General features: G+C 39.5%; 1 protein-coding gene across 1 annotated transcript; it reads left to right on the top strand.

The window, feature by feature from the left end:
• The first annotated feature begins 1,150 nt into the window (after nt 1-1,150).
• On the top strand, nt 1,151-13,297 carry LOC134752840 (uncharacterized). The gene is made up of 10 exons (XM_063688601.1): nt 1,151-1,453; nt 2,369-2,494; nt 3,703-3,850; nt 5,045-5,280; nt 5,400-5,483; nt 6,152-6,376; nt 7,047-7,281; nt 7,547-7,680; nt 8,739-8,855; nt 11,712-13,297. Exons 2-10 carry the CDS (start codon nt 2,477-2,479, stop codon nt 11,748-11,750), a joined length of 1,236 nt encoding a protein of 411 aa, XP_063544671.1. The 5' UTR covers nt 1,151-1,453; nt 2,369-2,476; the 3' UTR covers nt 11,751-13,297.
• The last annotated feature ends 8,194 nt before the right edge of the window (nt 13,298-21,491 follow it).

Genomic DNA, 21,491 nt, shown 5'->3' with positions numbered 1-21,491 from the left:
TTTACACGTCCAGCATGTATGCTTCATAATGTGATTTATGTGCTGTCTATTGGGGAAATCTGTGCGCCCGGCTAATTTCACGTTTCACAAATGTTAAAAAGTTTAAAGATTAACGCGGCCTTTTCACAAAACTCAACTCCATAGTAATTAGTAATAAGGGTTATTTTACTGATAAGAAATAGCGTTAGTAAGATTTTGTGTTATTTAGATGCTATACACACAAATGGAAATGTGTATTGTGGCTAATGATTGAAATCACCTAATGAAGCATTGGTTGACGGCAAGTTATTGCATATTTAATATAATTTATTAGCTATGTGCATGGATAAGGTGCTGTCTCTACTGTCGGTAATCGGAAATGACGCCATTTTTCATAAGTTTTCAGTGGTTGACAGAATTTATGCCATAAAGAATGAAAAATTTGTTGCCAATTTTAGTTCCCCTACAACGCAACTTGGTTCAATAGTTTAAAACATGTATATAAATAGGTATTTAAAAATAAATATTTCCACTATATTTTGCTTTTAGTTCCATTTTATTTAATTTCTAAAATTTTTGGAGCACTAGTAAAATGCAATAAAAAAACGGGCCATGTGTGAGTTGGACTCTCGCACCGAGGGTTCCGTACTTTTTAGTATTTGTTGTTATAGCGGCAACAGAAATACATCATCTGTGAAAATTTCAACTGTCTAGCTATCGCGGTTCATGAGATACAGCCTAGTGACAGACGGACAGACAGACAGACAGCGAAGTCTTCGTAATAGGGTCCCGTTTTTACCCTTTGGGTCCGGAACCCTAAAAATGGTAGATAGCGCCATCTACATAATAAGAACATAATAAGTGAATAATGCCGGGGCAAGGTGATTGACCTTCTTGACAGTGACAGTTTTGACATTAATAGAGTACGTTCGAAACTTGTAGTTCAGTCCACACATCGTTTAAGGACTTTTGAGTACCTGTACCTATTGTAAATAAATGTGTACAAACAATATTTCATTTTGTTAAACCAAAATTATCTAAAAGTATTAAGATTGTTTCTCTTTCACCTTTGCAAAATTATGAGTTTATTTATTTAGCGCGCCGTTCGAAATATCTGATTATGGTATAGTTTCAGAACGTACCCCAATCGAATATTTTGCTTTCGTAACTCGGTTGTTTATTGTGATGTTTTTGCCGTTTTAATAATCAAAACTCAGTATTTCAATTGTTTTAATTAGTAGTACTTATTCGTGTACAGCGTTTCAAGTGTTGTTAGTTAGAACCAAGCCACTCTTTATGAGACGTAGGCTTATAACAACTATTAATGTATGTACTACTATTTATTTCTATAGACAGACATTGAAGTATAATGTACTAAGAGGACATCAGTTTCTGTCATAATCATGATACAAAGTTAAATGCAATATTAAGGTAAACACTGTGTAAAGGCCAATGTATACAAACCGAGACCCTAGTAAGTACCAGATTATGTACTTTTTTGTTTATTTCTAAACACGCTTAAGACTTTCTGAAACCATTTGTTATTTATTTTGCCAATGAAGGATAGAAGCAACTATTGTCCAGTAGTGCAACTAATTGTGGCGTTTTCAACCAAAAGGTACCACATTGTCGCTTGTCGATAAGGTTGATTTCTAATTGAAGCTATATGGAAATAGCGTCATACTGACAAGCGACAATAAGTACCCTTTTGGTTGAAAATGGCACAATTATGGTCCACAGGATCAACAAGTAATAAAGTTGCAATTTTTTTATACTACGTCAGTGGCAAACAAGCATACGGCCCGCCTGATGTTAAGCAGTCTCCATAGCCTATGTACGCCAGCAACTCCAGAAGAGTTACATGCGCGTTGCCGACTCTAACACTCCACACCCTCGTTGAGCTCTGGCAACCTTACTCACCGGCAGGAACACAACACTATGAGTAGGGTCTAGTGTTTTTTGGCTGCGGTTTTCTGAGGGTGGAGGTACTTCCCCAGTTGGGCTCTGCTCTAGATCTGGAATGACATCTGCTGTGTTGTGCCCTACCACACAAAGCGAGATGACATTCACAGTGCCCATACCTCAATTTTGGACGTAGTTTAAGGACATACCCAGATCCAATACAAATCTTAAGTTTTATTGATGTTGTCAGAGTTTCTCTTCCTTTTAAATATTTTGACTCAGAACAGCGACATTCAAATAATATTCACAGCTGAATGAGATTCAAGTTCGTTTTGGACCATTATTGGGTAGGTTTTGTAATACAGTCGCAACCAGATATATCGAAGCGGCCAAGGCGCTCACAAATATCTGGTCACACCTTTATTGTCAAGGCGGCAATAATATTTTTAACTATCTTTGTTTATTCTTATTTTTTTTTAAATTACAGTTTTCCCAAGAAACCAATGAACAGAAAGCATGGTCACATAAAGAAGTTAGTAATAAGACGGAGAAACACATTTCACTACACATTAAAGTGAAAAAACTGCAGAGGAAAATGGCAGCAAATCATGATGTAAGTAAATTAATAGAATTAACGGGACCCTATATCACTAAGACTCCGCTGTCTGTCTGTCTGCCCGTCCATCATCAGGCTGTATCTCATGAACCATGATAGCTAGACAGTTGAAATTTCCAAAGATGATGTATTTCTGTTACCGCTGTAACAACAAAAACTAAAAACAGAATAAAATAAATATTTAAGTGGGGCTCCCATACAATAAACGTGATTTTTTTGCCTTTTTAGCGTAATGGTACGCAACCCTTCGTGCGCGAGTCCGACTTGCACTTGGCCAGTTTTTATTTATCAATCATTATCATTCCATGCACATTATGTTACGAGCAGAAGTTATCACTACACAATCTTTCCGATTGCCTTATTTTAGTCACAGTAAGATACTAAACTTCACCCCATTTTGACAAATTCTTACTTATGAAATAAAACTATGAAAACGGATTATATCGCGTGTGTTGAATTTATAATACATCCCGACGTTTCGAACCCTTTACAGCGTTCGTGGTCAACGGGTGACTGAGGAAAAATTACAAAGTGCAAAAATACCCACATACTAAAATAATGAACAATCATAGACTATAAACTTTAAGGCTGGTTGTACATGCAAAATCGGTTCATAAGGCTAGTTATACACTACAATTATTTTCAAGTAAAGATATATATATATATATACGCGATAAAAACCGTTTTCATAGTTTTATTTCATGAGTAACTATCGCGGTAACCGAAGACAATATTATAATTCTTACTTACTTACTGCTGTGGCGCGACGACCCGAAGTGGATCTTGGCCTCCGACACCAAAGACCGCCATGCTACTCTGTCCAAAGCCGTTTCTGTCCAGGCGACGGCGCCGAGTTCGCTGAGGTCTTTCTGCACTTCGTTTCCCAGCGGTACCACAGGGCGGACACGCTATACATTTAAAATCACTCGCGTTTCTATGTGTGAACGGCACGTCTGTACACGCATCATTCGCAATAGGGTGAGTAAGTTGCTTAAAAACGTACTGAGCGGCCGGCGAACGGCCGTCAATCTGCTGTCGCGGGGCGAAGTAATTCGAGTTGGGGCGGGGCGGTGCGTTGCCGTTCTGTATGATAATACTATTACTTATTCTGTGCCTAGGGCGTCCAGACCAACGCGTCGCAGCGCGGGCGTCGTAGGGTGGCTCTGGAGTACCAAGTGACTAATTCTTACAATCAATTTTTTCAGGTTTCGATCAACTACCAATACACAATCCTAGACATGCTCAATGCAGATTGCTGGCGAGAAATTCTTGGCTATGTGCCAATTGAAGAAATAATCAGATCCGAGCGCGTTAGTCGGCGATGGCAATACCGAATGATAGAATATATGCAAGGTGCTTGACTATTCCTAAAATTTCCCACTAGATGGCGCTTTAACCCTTTATAAGGCACAGGGGTGCCAGAAATTATTCAAAATTTGAAACTAAGTTCAAAATTATGCGGGAAATATATTCCCTCTACCTTATAATGGCTTAACGTTGGCTGCATCGCGCTATCGTAGTTTTTCTCTGATAGAACACGGTTTAGATTTTTTGTAAGTATTTTTCATAATTCATAATTCATAAATATCAATAAAGCACGGCGATACTTTACTCCGGGGCAAATACTGCTGCTATATAAATCGCAAGTCAGACCCCATATGGAGTACTGCTGTCACCTTTGGGCAGGAGCACCTGGATGCCAGCTTGGACCCTTCGACTCAGTCCAAAGGCGCGCTGTACGAATCGTCGACGATCCCAAACTCACAAGCGGTATCGAACCTTTAAGTCTAAGGAGAGACTTCGCCTCCTTGTGTGTGTTCTACCGCTTGTACAATGGGCTGTGCTCTGAAGAATTGTTTGACATGATACCAACGGCCGCTTTCTATCACCGCACCGCTCGCCATCGGCAGGGTGTTCATCCTCACACCCTAGCACCTAAATGGTCGCGTACTGTGCGGTTTAAGAGGAATTTCCTCCCGCGTACGCTTCGGCTGTGGAATGAGCTCCCTGCCGAAGTTTTCCCGAGGGGCTACAGTATGGGGTTCTTCAAAAAAGGAGTGTACAGGTTTTTAAAGGGTCGGCAACGCGCGTGTAATATCTCTGGTGTTGCAGGCGTTCATAGGCTACGGTAACTGCTTACCATCAGGCGGGCCGTATGCTTGATTGCCACCGACGTGGTATAAAAAAATAATAATAATAATAATAATTTATTTATTGCATCCATGGTTTACATTTTATATGTTTTTGGTAAAGAGTAAGGCTGGATTTGTCTGGCCGGCTCTTAATTTTCATGTAAAAAATGTAGGTATATGCAGTTTTTAAGTATGTAATGTACTAGTTGAAGTAATCGTATTCTTAAGCTAAGATTAATCACTAGGTGCCCCTGTATCGCGCCGAAGCCCTGTATCGCGTTTTTCTCTAAAAAGTATAGGTGAATTTCTTTGTAGGTAGATAACAATGTCCCATTTCTGCCTAAACCTGAACTTATCAGACAAACATGTAACAAAAGATACACTACACTAAATAATTAATATTTAACATTTTTAGGTGTGAATCTCTCCGTAGAATACCTAAGGCCCTGCATCATCAACATATTAAGCTGGGACCGGCACCCAAACAGCAGGCACTTGACCCTGGACCGGGAAGACCAGCCGGGCAAGAGATGGTTTGAAGCCATGCTGACCAAGCTTGGGGAGAACATAGTTTTTATTGGCACGGACAGGATTGTTGACTTTGATATTGCAAATATCATATGGCATTGTCCTAACCTTGAGATTCTGTTGGTAAGTATCCATAGACTGAACCGTTTCCTTAGCCGCCGCCATACGCCAATTACTACTACTTAAAAACATAAATTACTCTTGTATTCTGCTGCTATTTCTTAATTTTCCTTTATTTTCAGCTTTGCAGCATAGAATACTATCTTCCTCTGGATCAGCTTAAATGCTGCAAACGTCTTAAACGGATATCATTGCATACATGCACGGTAAATATACATATATCATATATTTTATCTTTAATATTATAATAAAATGTCAAAATGGCGATTGAAATTGGCCTTGTCATATTTTCTTAATGAGAGAAAAGTAGGTACCTACCTACTTGCCGTCGGCACAGTCTATAAAACAATGTGCGGGGTGCGAGGGGGGAGGGGTGGGTCCCGCGCACCCGAGCTGCATACATCGCCATTGTTCGTAGCTCGGTACTACTTACAGGATGTCTTATAGTAAGTCAAGTGTAAGTCTTGGGCAGTTGTGTAAAAGTCTGTGACAGCCCTAATGTGTTCTTGTGCGGTGTCGGCATTTTCGCAAACATCAAAGGCGTCGGTCAACTGTTACTTTTTACACTGTGCTGTTGGCGATAAAAATATGTACCTATTAGTTATTATTAATATAGAGAAGCCATACCAAAGAATAAAATTGTCGCAATCGCAACCTGTACCACGGGACCAAAACGTCGTAAGCGCCGTGAAGTTCATGGCGCTAACGCGTTTAGGTCGCGAGACTCACGCTCCGCTTCCATAGTTTGTTGTCGGCCGGCAACAACTCATGGCGCTAAATGCTGGTTCTCTGTGCCGGTTTTAAACATAGTAATAATAGTTTAATGACCTAACATTAATTTTATTTATATAAAAAAATCTTATTACATTTACAGATACCAGACGAATACATATGCCAGGTCCTATGCGTTGTCCCCATCGAGGAGCTAGTGATAAACAACGCGAGCTACGTATCTGGCATGTTCCTATCTGAGCCTAAGAACACTAAACTGAAATCCCTGACGATATCCGCTTGCTATTTGCTGATGACGGACTTTTTTAGGACGGCGGTGGATTTGGAGGAGTTGACGAAGTTGGAGTTGACTCTTAATAGTGTTGAGGTGTGTATTATAAAAGAGAAATAAGATAGATTTAAACTCAGGTCATCTATTAATTACATCAAACGTTTAGGGGGAGGGCCCTCCCTCGGAGGCGGAGGGGGTCAAGAAAATGTGACATGTTGTGACAAGGGGGAGGGGGGGAGTCACAAACTTTGTGACGTCACTTTAACTTAATTAAATTATTTTATTCGCTATACAGTAATCAGTTTTGGGTTTTAAAATTACTAATATGTATTACTTTTGTCAAAAATATTTTTTATTTTTATTTTTTATAAAATAAATGTCAAAAACAATTCAATATAAACTTAAGACGACTTAAGCCTAGTAAAAAATTATAAAATATTAATAATACTTAATTCAATTTGCCGATTTCGTTGAAAAAATGTGACGTCACGCAAGACGTGACCAAGTGTGACAAGGAGGGGGGGAGGGGTAAAAAAACCAAGTAGCGGTATTGACAAATCCGCTCCTTGACGCTAGATGTCCACGACGAAAAGAAGTAGTATTTTAATTTCAAGCATGCCAAGGAGATTCGCCGTCTATGTATTATTATTCTGTGAATATTCACAACAAAAGTGGTTTAGTATATACTAAACCACTTTCGCATTAGTTTGAGACCGGTATAGCGTCATCTAGCGACAAATCTTAAGACTAAATATTTATCTTTCAGGTATACAGAAATGTCCACTTACTTCTCCGGAACACACCAAACTTAGAATACCTAAAATTAGTATCTTTCGACAAAAAGATCAACGTAGGTAGCGAGTTCTCAGACGCTCTCAGTAGCTTAAGTAAGCTAAAACATTTCTATGGAAGATATATTAATAATTCGCACGAAGGTTGGCTGGAAGACGTCGCAGTTGGGTGTAAGGAGTTGAGGACGCTAGATATTGGGAATTGTACTGGTAAGTATTATAGACAGAGGGAATATATTTCCCACATGATTTTAAACTTTGTTTCCAAGAGATAGGGTACAATTTTGCATAATTTCTGACATCCTTTTGCCTTATAAAGGGACTTAACCTTCTGTTTTGTTAATTTGATATTATACAGGAGTTTTCTTATCATCAAAATTTCTTTATGTCAAACTCTTAACAGATTTTTACAATATTAATGCTTCTTAACTCTCTTAGACTATAATACATCAGTCTTCTATTATATTTTTGACAGGTGTCACAGCGAGTAGTGTTATAACTCTCTGCCGATCAGCGGGGCCAAACCTAACAGAGCTCGGGGTGGCTTGGAACACTGCGCTTACAGACAGCGACCTTGCAGCGTGTTTAAAATACTGCCCTAATCTAGAGGTAACTATTAAAGCCTAAAGACATTAAGAGTTAATCCCTTACTGCATGTAATAAAAAAACCGGCCGTCCGGAGTCCGACACTTGTCCAGTTTTATTTTGATTGTATTTATCTGAATCACAAAGTTAATAACAATCACAACTTCATTCTGTGGTTAGCGACGATACGGCAATTGATATTATGTAGTGCACCCAAACGCACACACATACACACATGCACACACACACACACACACACACACACAAGCGCTCATGTTTTTTGCTGGAAAAGTACAACATTCAACAGAGGTTTTCTAAGATTTTACAGCACATATGGTGCTACTTTCTCGCACTAGTGCGTAAAAGAGCACTTTTCGTGCATATGTCGAAAGTTTAAAGGGCCATATGTACTGTAAAACGTTGTACGATACATGTGCGAATAGGTAATTCGCAACTCGTGTCGATTTAAAACACTTCCTGCGGTCGTGTTTTAATTTATCGCCACTCGTTTCGAATTTCCTCTTTTCCGCACTCGTATCGTAAATAACTATTAATATACAGTGGTGTGACATAAAATAGTAGAAAATAAATGAGGGCGCCACTTTCTACGTAACTGTCACATTTTTGACGTAATGGCAACAATTCCATTTTTAGGGTTCCGTACCCAAAGGGTAAATACGGGACCCTATTACTAAGACTCCGCTGTCCGTCTGTCTGTCACCAGGCTGTATCTCATGAACCGTGATAGCTAGACAATTGAAATTTTCACAGATGATGTATTTCTGTTGCCGCTATAACAACAAATACTAAAAAGTAACTTAACTTAAGCCAAGATAGGTAGGTAAGATATGTTTAATAAAAATGGAAACTATAGGTCTACACTAAGAGAAGAAACTGTAACAATATTTTATGTATGACCGTTTGTTTCATATTTAAATAAAAAAAAAAAAAAAAAAAAAAACTACGGAACCCTCGGTGGGCGAGTCCGACTCGCACTTGGCCGGTTTTTTAGTTCCATTTTATTTAATTTCTAATATTTCATGTCACACTGTAAATAAGGGGATAATGATTGATTGTTATAGGTACTAGACGTGCAGGGCTGCGTGCAGGTGTCACCGGAGCTGGTGCAGTGCGCAGTGCGGCGCGCGCGGCCGCTGCGCCTGCGGCTCCGGAGGACCAAAGTGCCCTACGACACGAGGGTAAATTGTCACATACCATAGACTAATACACACACATAGAGGATGTCATTCCAGATCTAACGTATGCGGAGTGAAATCTGGACAAAGTTTTGAACATATAAAAAGTAAACAATAAATTCAGATTCAGATTTTTTAATTATAAACATACATTAATAAAGTTTAATACATTAATTAAACTGAAATTATATGAAGGGTACAGGCATAGAGGCAAGAAGCCAACTACGTAAAATAGTAGGATTAATAACAGGACATAACACACTAAACAAACACCTACATATCATGGGTAAAACGGACAGCCCCATGTGCAGAGCGTGCATGGCAGAAGAAGAAACAACAAAACATATTCTCCTAGACTGTAAACAGGTAGAAGTATATAGGAGCAAATACCTAGGAAATCCATGCACACTAAAGGAAGCAACTAGCAACCTGAAGACCTTGCTAGGCTTCGTGGAGGAGCTGGGGTGGTTAGAGTAGCGCTACCTCGTTTCACGCAAAATAGGCACATTGGATGTCGAGTTGCGGAAAATGCCCAGCAAAACTAACTAACTAACAGGCATAGAGTAACTTATACTAAAGCGGTACTGTCATAGTAAATTTTGTAACCACAGTAAATTCACTGCCATCTGTCGACACACTTTAAAACTAAAAATGAAGATTTATAAAAATACGATAGAATGTATTTAAATATAGATAAATGATTTTTTTTATTTGCATTAATTTTTTTTATGATTTTGACCCATGTTCTTTCTCTGATATGCGTTAAAATTGTTAAATAACAAACGAAACCGTCAACGCCATCTATACGACTGTAGGCCAAAACTAGTAGCGCCCTCTGAACGAGAATCAAATTTTCTTGATCTTCGAGGCACGTTTTTTCCTTAGACTGTATCCATCTATTACGGAGTTAAATCTATCTTTGGTACAGGAAAGAACATGTCTAGTCACTTAAGTAACATTTTGAGTAATCGCGGTTTTAAAATTTGGATCCATGTCAAAATGTATGGTAATTCCGTGACCAGGTCTTTTTTAACAAAAAAAAAGTTGTGTTACATATATTATACAGTGGTAGCAAAATATATAACTAATAGTTCATTAAGTGCTCTACATTTTGAGATGAAAATCTCATTTTCCGAAAAAAGTGACTAGACATGTTCTTTCCGTGTACCAAACGTGTACCCTTCATATCTAACTACCAATTTAGTCTATATATATGTCACTTAAAATGGAAAAGTATGTCAAGGTAACCATTATTTTGAGAACACCACAATGGTCCAACGGACGAGAATGTGACATATGTCGAGCATACGAAGTTTCCTAAAAATTTTTCCTAAGGAAGATAAAATTGTAAGTAAATAAAATGCCAACATTTGTTTTTTTTTGACACCGATGGCTTTAAAGTACCACAACTTCCGTTAAAAATCTCGCATTTGAGTAAACTTTATCTTGCATTTAACACATAAATACATTATAAAAATACGTAAAAATTTATGAAAAATAATCATGTTGTTTTTATTTAATCCGCCGCCAAGCTAAAGCACACCAAATACTCCGCCCTGGAATCAAGCTATGACTTCGTGCCGGTGGCAATAGAAACCGCGGGGCCCTGGGGCTCTGAGGCTCGGCGTCTGATTGGTGAACTGGGGAGGCGTCTACGGGAGAGGGGCTGCGACCCCCGCTCTGGATCGTACCTGGTTCAACAGATCTCAATTGCAGTGCAGCGAGGGAATGCTGCAGGCATCATGGGGACTTTTGAGCCGGGTACGATGCAGGGTGGAGGCGCATATTAGACCTTTAGTTTATTAGTTTTAATTATTGTTTGTAAATGGATTATATTGCTTAATAAATAATTATATTTGTTAGTATATTATAGAGCGGTACTGTCATAGTAAATTTTGTAACCACAGTAAATTCAATACGACATTGAATTTTGTCCAGATTTCACTCCGCATACGTTAGAGCAGGTTATGGTGAAATACCTCCATCATACAGAAAACCGCAGCCCTACTTATAGTGTCGTGTTCCTACCGGTGAGTAAGGTTGCCAGAGCTCAACGAGGCTGCGGGTTGTTAGGATCGGCAACGCGCATGTAACACCTCTGGAGTTGCAGTCGTCCATAGGCTACGGAGACTGCTTAACATCAGGCGGGCCGTATACTTGTTTGCCACCGACGTAGTATAAAAAATATAAACATGGACTGCTAATCCCCTTGATATGCGTTAAGTAGCGGAATTATTAATATCGCTGCTTGACACTAGATGTCGCGAGTGTCGCAAAAGATATGCGTTAAGTAGCGGAATTATTAATATCGCTGCTTGACACTAGATGTCGCGAGTGTCGCAAATGATATGCGTTAAGTAGCGGAATTATTAATATCGCTGCTTGACACTAGATGTCGCAAGTGTCGCAAAAGATATGCGTTAAGTAGCGGAATTATTAATATCGCTGCTTGACACTAGATGTCGCGAGTGTCGCAAAAGATATGCGTTAAGTAGCGGAATTATTAATATCGCTGCTTGACACTAGATGTCGCAAGTGTCGCAAAAGGTATTATAGCTTTCATCTTCTCAAATGATTTTCACGCCTAAGACGGTAATCTGTTAAACAAAAGCCATTGTTTCTTTTATGTGAGCGATCGGCCATTGTGTCTGACAATGGCACACGCCGTAGCACGCGCTCAGATACAATGGCCGACCGCAGAAAAGAAACAATGGCTTTTGTTTAACAGATTAGGAATTTAGACGTAAAAATTATTTGAGAAGATTTATACTCAACAATTTTTAACTAATATAACAAGCACAACATACAATAGCGGAAGAAGTTGAAATATAGTTCTCATAATATTAATTTTCTTTTCAGTCAAAATGCCCATGGGTGGATCTCGATTTCGAGTACTAGTTTTACGAGCGAGACCTGTGGATAATTGGATCGTGATCTACAAAAACTCGTACACGCGCCTCGTTGCTAAATAGTTCGTGAGAATAACCAGTGCACGTGTAAAAAATCGAGCAAATCTTTGGCTTAACTCATTGACCGATAAAGTCGTCAACTGACGCGCGCGGCTTACAGTAATAACATACTAATCTATGCGCGCGGCCACAGGGCGGACATGCTATACATGAAAAATCATTTGCGTTTCTATGTGTGAACGTCACGTCTGTACACGCGGCATGCGTCATTGTGTGTGTGTTGCTTAAAAATGAGGGCTAATACCGCGTTTAATTTCGCCGCTAGGCTAGGCTTTCAAAATGTCAAATGCATAGAATGTTTGGGAGTTTCAAGCTTTTTTATCGGGAATTTTCACTCCTTATTCATAATTGTGGTAAATCTTTGTCCATCTTTGATTAATTATGGTAAACAATAGATATAGCTCAATAAATGTTAGTGGTTTAAAAAAGTGCCAACTAAAATACATATGCAAAATTAAACAGATAAAAAAAAGGCACATTTAGACCTTTGTGTATATTAGAACGTACTTATTGATTTTATAAAAATAAGCATAGAAGAATTCTGAGATCTGTTTTTCTGGACCTTCATCTACAGTGGCGCTAACTGGTGAGCACAAAAACGGTAGCCCTCATTGAACTGAGCGTTCGGCAAAAGGTCGTCAATCTGGTGTCGCGGGGCGAGGTAGTTCGAATCGGGGCGGGGCGGTGCGTGGCCGTTCTGTATGATAATACTATTACTTATTCTGTGGCGCGGCTACAGCCCAATATCGACCTTCGTGCATTGCGATAAGGTTCACAATGAGTCGATGACGAAATCACTTTGTACACTAATATCTAAAAATGTTAAATTAAATACAAGATTTACAATTTTATTGATCTTCTATCTTGAAACAAAAAAAAACTCGTTATTTAGAAATCGCCTGGTAGTATTAGCGCCACTTGCACCATCCTACTAACCCGGGGTTAACCCGTTAACCCAGTAATCGAAATTAAACTATCGTGAGACATATTTCAAAATATTTAGATCACTACGGTTTCACCCACTAGTATTTTTAGTCGCTTTTGGCGACATGTTTCGGACTCGTCGGGAGGTCTTCCTCAGGCACGAGTGTCCGCGGCGGCTGTATTCCGTCCACTGCCCGTCAAATTGTACTAACCCAGTTCAAATTGTACTGGTAACCACTGTAACTCCAGGTTTAACCGGTAACCCGGGTTAGTGGGATGGTGGAAGTGGCGCTTATTAAAGCATATGGATGGTACTTAATTTTAAAAACCTTCGTAAGACATTAATTGCGAATTGTTCTAATACTCTAATAAACTGAGATCTTAGTAAAATTGTGTAATATTTTAGTAGATACGTAATAGTTTCCAATACCTTCTCTCTCGTGTATATGTATAGTATTTAATTAAGCTTGAAAAGATCAAATTTTGACAAATGTGACGCAATTTATTATACTGATAACATAATAATGTTCTGAAATAAATGTTGTAATTCGATTTGTTGTTTGTTTTAGAATATTTTATTTATTTATTTAAACTATTGCGCAAAACATAAAAATAATGTACTTACCTACAAATACCAGCCAACCATCGGGCCAAACAGAGACAATAGGGTATTTGACTGTATTAAAAATCAATTATTTTACAATTTGTGACGTCACATGCTAGTGTTTTATATAAACTCCATAGTAGCAAAATCGTTTTGACAGTTCGAAAAAAGAAACTGATTTGACTAGTAGTCAAATACCCTATTCAATTCCATTGAACGAAAGTTTCACAAGAGTGCAAAGTTGTATAATCCCTCGTGCTAACATTGATATCCGAGCAAGTGTATGATTCCAAAATTAACCCACGAACGTAGCGATGGTTTGAAAAGTGGAATCTTGAGCGTTAGTTTCAAGACACGGGGGTTAAACTTTGCTACCATACTAACAACAACTAACAAGGAAAATACTAACTGTAAACCAAATCAAATCTCGATGATTATCCAAAGGGTAAAAACGGGACCCTATTACTAAGACTTCGCTGTCTGTCTGTCTGTCTGTCCGTCTGTTACCGGCTGTATCTCATGAACATAGCTAGACAGTTGAAATTTTCACAGATGATGTATTTCTGTTGCCGCTATAACAACAAAAACTAAAAACAGAATAAAATAAATATTTAAGTGGGGCTACAACAAACGTGATTTTTTTGCTTTTTTTGCGTAATGATACGGAACCCTTCGTGCGCGAGTCCGACTCGCACTTAGCCGGTTTTTTTAAATTAGGCAAAAACACTGTAGTCTATTGTGTGCTCTCATGCAAATATCACATAATCAGGTTTGGAACGTTGACCCGGGGATTAGCTGTACCCACTGAACCGAGCGAGGGTAAAGCGGTCTATGCGAATCCGCCAGCTTTTCGGTGTGCAATCGGGACGTCGCTATATGCGTGCGCTGTCTTGCTCATACACCGGAGCACGGTTATCCGCATCAGTGTAATCGTTACTGAACCAACAATGCGCATACGCGTGCCGTGGGGCCAATTCTGTTAACAATTTGTTAGGGTTTTGATTTTGTTTTCCCTTATTTTCAGCTTTGCAGCATATATACTCGTGGACAAATCTAGGGGAAAGCAAAAAAAAGGTTCAATTACTGGATTACAGCACAGTAATTTGAAATATACTTTTTAGGGTTCCGTACCCAAAGGGTAAAAACAGGACCCTAGTACTAAGACTCCTCTGTCAGTCTGTCTGTCTGCCCGTCTGTCTGTCACCAGGTTGTATCTCATCAACCGTGATAGCCAGACAGTTGAAATTTTCACAGATGATAGAATAGAATAGAATAGTTTTTATTCGTAAACACACAGACAATAGACATACATTAAAAGAACATAGTGAAAATAAAGTGTCACGAAATAAAGTGTGATGTATTTCTGTTGCCGCTACAACAACCAATACTTACTAAAAAGTACGGAACCCTCGGTGGGCGAGTCCGACTCGCACTTGTCCGGTTTTTTTGCGTTCCTCTAAATTTAACCATGTGTGTTTTTCGCAATTTTGGAACGTTAGAGGCACTTTTTACTGATTTTATATTTCCTTCAGTTTCTAGTTTCAAGTCCTTTATTTGCATTCATGTTGTAGATGTACCTGTATTGTGTTTTGGTTAGTGTATAGAACGTTGAACCCCCGGGGAGGATTAGGTGTAGCCACTGAACCGCACGGGGGTTACCGGAACATGCGCGAACCGTACCGGTGCGGCAAGAAGTTACTCTGCTTCAGTGTTACAGTATACTAGGCAATAGGCATGTTATAGCACGAACCTTAGATAATTTCTATCAGTTGCTATGTAAATTGAGATGCTGGTATTGTTATGGTTAGATTAGTCTATAGAGCGTTGAACCCCCGGGGAGGATTAGGTGTAGCCACTGAATAGCACGGGGGTTACTAGACCATGCGTGAACCGTACCGGTGCGGCAAGAAGTTACTCTGCTTCAGTGTTACAGTAGGCATGTCATATTACTAATCTTAGATAATTTCCATCAGTAGCTATGTAAATGAGGTACCCGTATTGTGTTTTGGTTAGTGTACTTATAGAGCGTTGAACCCCCGGGGACGATTAGGTGTAGCCTCTGAACCGCACGGGGGTTACAGGGCGGACACGCTATACATCAAAAATCGCTTGCGTTTCTATGTGTGAACGGCACGTCTGTACACGCGGCATGCGTCATTGTGTGAGTAAGTTGCTTAAAAATAGTACTGAGCGATCGGCAAACGGCCGCCAATCTGCTGTCGCGGGGCGGTGCGGTGCGTGGCCGTTCTGTATGATAATACTATTACTTATTCTGTGACTGGACCGTGCCCGAACCGTACCGGTGAGGCAAGAGGTTACTCCACTTCAGTCAGGGTACAGTCAGAAACACAAGTTGAGCGGGTGAGTTGGTTAGCACACGTCCTCACTCCCTCAAAAGGAAAGGGAACGGCCGCTTCTCCATGCAAACGTAGTTCCCATTTTCCTCTCTGGATATTAACGATATGGAAAATATTTTTACATAATTTGATGACAAAAATGCGAATTCGCGCGGGTCCTCCATTTTCGTCTTAATGGTGCTCCGACACTGGCAGTTGTGTTAAACATCGCGAGACAGGGACACCATGTTAGTATTGATAGTGTTATATTAGGTATGTTGTCCCTGTCACGCAAACGTTATAACTGCCAATGTAGGACGACCATTACAATAAATTGTGGATCATTTTGAAACACAGACCATCCCAACTTCGAGGCACATAAGCACAGGGCGGACACGCTTTACATCAAAAATCACTTGCGTTTCTATGTGTGAATGGCACGTGTGTACACGCACCATGCGTCATTGTGTAAGTTGTAAGTTGTTTAAAAACAGTACTGAGCGGTCGGCAAAAGGTCGTCAATCTGCTGTCGCGGGGCGAGGTAATTCGTATCGGGGCGGGGCGGTGCGTGGCCGTTCTGTATGATAATACTATTACTTATTCTGTGACATAAGACTATTTAGTATAAGATTGTTGCTAATAATCAACGTGTTTTAATGGGGTTGGCCGGTCGAAATAATTAGCAGATGGCGCCAGCATAGCTTGCCCTGTCAATCCCTAGAATTGTGTCAACTTTTTGTTTTTTTAATGCCCTGTTTGCCAGCCTTTAAGCCAAATCTCATAGAAAAAGGAGCAAGCTATGATGGCGCCATCTCTGCAAACCTTTGACAGTTGCCAACCCCATTTTGTTAAATCAGAACCTCTTAAGGATTCAACATCTGCCATCGGGGAAGAGAGTACTTAAAAAGTTGTGGAGAAGCTCACATTTTATAGTATTTCAACAAGATAAACATAATAAAAAATGCCGAATATTCGTCACTAAAACCGAATAATTCGGCCGAATACAAACATTGAAAAACTTACTGAATCATCATCATTCGCTTGCCCTTGTCCCATTCACTTGGGGTTGGGGTCGGCGCAGCATGTCTTTTTCTTCCATACATCTCTGTCACCCGTCATCTCATCATTCACTTGCGTTAGTTGCATATCATCTTTCACACAGTCCATCCACCTTTTCCTCGGTTTTCCTCTCCTCGTACTTCCCTCCACATTCATTCTTAATACCTTTCTCGTCACATGACTTTCATCCCTCCGCATCACATGCCCGTACCATGCTAGGCGATTTGCCCTTACTTTTTCTACCGAATACCGAATGTGCACGCAGTCGAAATGACACAACGCATTACACAATCATGCTAATTAATGTTAATTCACTCTCAATGAAGAGGGTCAAATGTTAAATAGTTCACACAATGGTTCGTTCACTTTTAACATGTTTTATGTGGAAGACATGTTGTCGTCATTTTATTGATTATGATTACATATACCATTCTAAAATTATAAATGCGAAAGTATTATAAATGCGAACCGACGGGGAGAAGCCCCCTCTTCATATGGGACACATACTTTCAGTCGGACTCGCCCGCCAATGGATCCGTACTTTTTAGGGTGTAAGGGTAAAAACGGGACCCTATTACTAAGACTCCGCTGTCCGTCTGTCCGTCCGTCTGTCTGTCTGTCACCAGGCTGTATCTCATGAACCGTGATAGCTAGACAGTTGAAATTTTCACACATGATGTATTTCTGTTGCCGCTATATTTATAACAACAAATACTAAAAAGTACGGCGCCCTCGGTGCGCGAGTCCGACTCGCACTTGGCCGGTTTTTTAGTGTCATATTACTCATATTATGAGTATTTTCCTAGCAGATCAGCAAAAGTGTGGTGAAGAATACTTCATGCTCGTGACCATAAAGCTTTTGTGTAAAAGTAGATGGCCCATTTCGTGATACCAAAACAATGTCACGATATTGATTCTGTCATGAACTGTAAAAAAGTACCTAGTTAAAGTACTTAGAACATAGAGTTCGAGGATTTATTTCCTTGCGGTATTGCATCATTTACATTTTTCGAAATAATTCTTGATCATAAAATATTACTTAGATAGCGATCCATATTTACCCGAGGCAATTGATTCGTTAGTCGAGGATAAAAAAATGGACATTATTTTATGCCTGAGTTATACATACACTGCTTTTCACTTCGATCGTGAATATAATATTAAATATTAATAAATAAAAAATATTAAACAGCTTCCTGCCGTTCCCGGTGCAAAGGTGCCCATGTTGCTCGCAGCATTTCCACGCTGGATTTCCACGGACAGCCTTTGCACAAGGAACGACTAGTCGTTCGACTCAGACAGAAAGGGAAGGGCCCCCGCACCGGTGCGGGGGCCCTTCCCTTTCTGTCTGAGTCGACGTCCTACGCTTCGCGTCGGCTCCCCAGCAACCCGCCGTTTCTACAGAGAAAGGGACGAATACGTAGCCAGGGGAGAGAGGAGCATATTGTTGAAGCTTTAGATCCGATTGAGTTTCGGCTGCTGCTCCGGCCACGCGTGAGGTAAGGCTGATGTGAGAAGCGGCGAAGGTACTACTGGCGCACGTAGCGTCCCATATCAAACACCGTCCCCTTTCCCATGGTAGTAAAGTCAGGCCATCTGGCCGTTTACCGTCGGTACAATTGTACTACAATTGGTACAACGGTGGCTCAAGTACCGATGGGACACCAGCCGACCTAAGTTTTAGCTTATTTTACCGTATTTATTCAAGACTAAAGAAAATTGTACTCGGTTACGTCGGGGGCGCGGGGCACGCCGGTCGGGAGCGCGCCGGTATGTCTGGCAGTTTGTATGGCAGATTTTGGACTTTAATGTTAAGTCAATAAGGGTTGTGATAGATCATTTTACTTTATGCACTCTGATAAATTCGGTGCTAGAGATCGCATTATTTTTACGCTTCTAATTACAGACTTATTTTTCATAACAATGAAGTACCTTCATGTTCACCGTTCCCATAAGGGGCATGGCACACTGCGTCGGAGCGACGTGCCAGCGGGACGTCGCTATAACACGCGCATAGCGTTATCTCGCTCAAACTTCGGAGCGACGTGCGAATCGGACGCAGTGTGCCATGCTTACTGCTTAGTTCTATTAACCTAAGATTCTTATCATTTTCCCATGTCCAAAAAATAAAACTGTGTCAAGAGGCTTATGATTAAGATACGTATCTGGCACAATTGTGAACGAAGTGTGAGCCCGTTGGGAATCAAACAGGTAGCATTTACACGTCATTATGACGTCCGTTACTTCTTTATGACCTATAAATGACGTCACTTTGCTACCTGTACAGTTCATGGACGAGCTTCGAGGTTTTGTCGAGGGTCATAGACCTAGCAGTAGATAGATGTGCTATACGCGTGCGCCCGTGAGGGACAGAACATACGCAATGCGACAATATGATTGGTCGAGTAGATTTGTACCTAATACCTACATTTGTACCTAATAGTACCTAATAATGAATGAATGAATGAAATTTTAATAACAAAACTTCCGTAAGACACAAACATATTATACATATTAATAACGTATTTTAAGTCGAAAACGCTCGACATGTTTCACTCCGTACCGAGCAGCGTCATCAGGAGCTTGCGTCGACGACTCGACGGTTACGGACCGGCGCAGATTGCGGGCCGCAGCCCTCCTAAAATACGTGAGTGACCCGTTATTAATATGTTTAATGAATTATTATTTAATCCAGAAAATATTTCCATATGAGGTTACATTTAAAACGAATTACATAATGGGTCAAGCTTTATGATAAACGCGAATTAAAAATTTAAATATCACCAGTTTTCTCAAAATACTTCAGTCGTTAAATAACGACGTTGTCGTACAGTCACCTGCAATAATATCCTACACAACGAAGGCCGCAAAAATATCTGACACCATCTTATTTGTAGAGCCATAAAAGCGTGGCACATATTTTTGCACCCTTCGAAGAGTAACATATTATTGCAGGTAACTGTGTACTGTACCTACAGTCGAAGGCAAAAATATCGATCCAGACAAATGGCTCAAAAATATGTGAACACGACTTTATTGTAACAGCGTACACATATTTTTGAAACTTTGGGAATGTTTATATATTTATGCCCTTGACTGTACTTACTTATGCCCGCATGTCTGCTATCTGCCATGCTAATAAATACAGGATGTAACAAAAATAGTGGGGATCCGCTACTGATTAGGTAATTTTACCTATAAAAAAAAATATTTTGACGCAAAAAATATATTTTTTCTCTGGTCTATTTTTTCCTATTAAAGTCGGCCGTGGAGGGTTGGCCGAAAAGTCAAAAAAAATCACGACAAAAAAAAATGGCGGGCGAGGAAAAAACGAGGCGGGCGGCGCGGGCAGTGCACGACGTACAACCGCCGCGGACACTCGTGCCTGAGGATGGATTCCCAAAGAATCCGAAACATGTCGCCAAAAGCGACTAAAAATAATAGTGAGTAAAAACCGTACTGATAAATATTTTTAACAAAAAAAAATCTTAATTTTTTTTCCTAATCAGAACACGATACCGAATATGTACCGGATCCCCAGTATTTTTGTCACATTCTGTAAGCAGCAGCCATATCACTAATGCAATGTGACTAGTTCAACAAACAATATGGAAACGGCCCCTAAAAGGTATAGCATTATAAAGTAGAGCAACCTTCCCTCCTTCACGCATCACCTACGACACACAATATCCATACGCACGCACACATGCACTGGTCTAACAGGTGGGCACGCACACAGGTGTAAAGATGGGGTACAGTACAGGGGGTTGAGAAATTTTGACAAAAGAGGATAAATTAAATTAAATTATTTTAACAGGTACAGTCAACAACCCTTTACGTAACCCTTATTGTGCGTTATTTTTTTCTTTTTTCTTTGTCCATTGCTGTTTCTTTTCTTTCTTTCTTTTTCTGCGACAATAAATGACTTTTTTATTTAACGTCCTGATAACCTAGTCTGTAGTGATTGCCTGCAATGCAGGAGGTTCTGGGTTCGAATCCCAGCCCCGGTAATTAATTGTAATCTGTTGGTTTTTTCATAGATCATGCTCTTCAAATGTTTTTATGTAGGTACCTATGTAGTTATTTTTATTTTTTTATATCGGTCAAAGAAGAGACTATTACTATATTTTAGAAAACATTCATACAGCCCAAATACACTTTCACGCAAAAAAAAAAATTTTTTCATAAAAAAAAGAACTTTATTTTAGAAAACATTCATACAGATCTAAAATTAAAATATAATTAGGTAACCCTACCTAACCAATTTCTGTAAACATTTGAGAAAACTTTCATTACTTATTTCAATAAATGATATGCAATACTACTACTGACTCATGTCATAATAAAAATTATACACATGCAAACATCATGTTTTATAATATATTAATAGGTAGAATTTGTAGTTTATTGTTTAATTCCATTTTTTTTTTTTTATACACTGTAATGTCATGTAAATGTGTTTTCAGTTTTTTATAGGTAGAATTAGTTACACTATACAAATAATCGGTTAAGGTCCTTTATACCTATATTTAAAATATAATATTATTTACATTTTGTTTTAATTAAAAATACTAGCACTAAACAGCACAGGATTATGGTACCTGTCAAAATTTACATCATACTGTATATCTTATCACTACTGGACTAAAACATATACGTAATCGTCAAACTTATCTATGCACTCAAATTTTAAAAACACAATCTAATCTCAATGCATCACGACTCAATTTCATACGATGACACCGCA

This window comes from Cydia strobilella, chromosome 25, assembly GCF_947568885.1.
Source record: "Cydia strobilella chromosome 25, ilCydStro3.1, whole genome shotgun sequence".
Taxonomy (NCBI): domain Eukaryota; kingdom Metazoa; phylum Arthropoda; class Insecta; order Lepidoptera; family Tortricidae; genus Cydia; species Cydia strobilella.
Note: the sequence above shows the minus strand (reverse complement) of the source record. Positions and strands in the feature narration are given on the sequence as shown.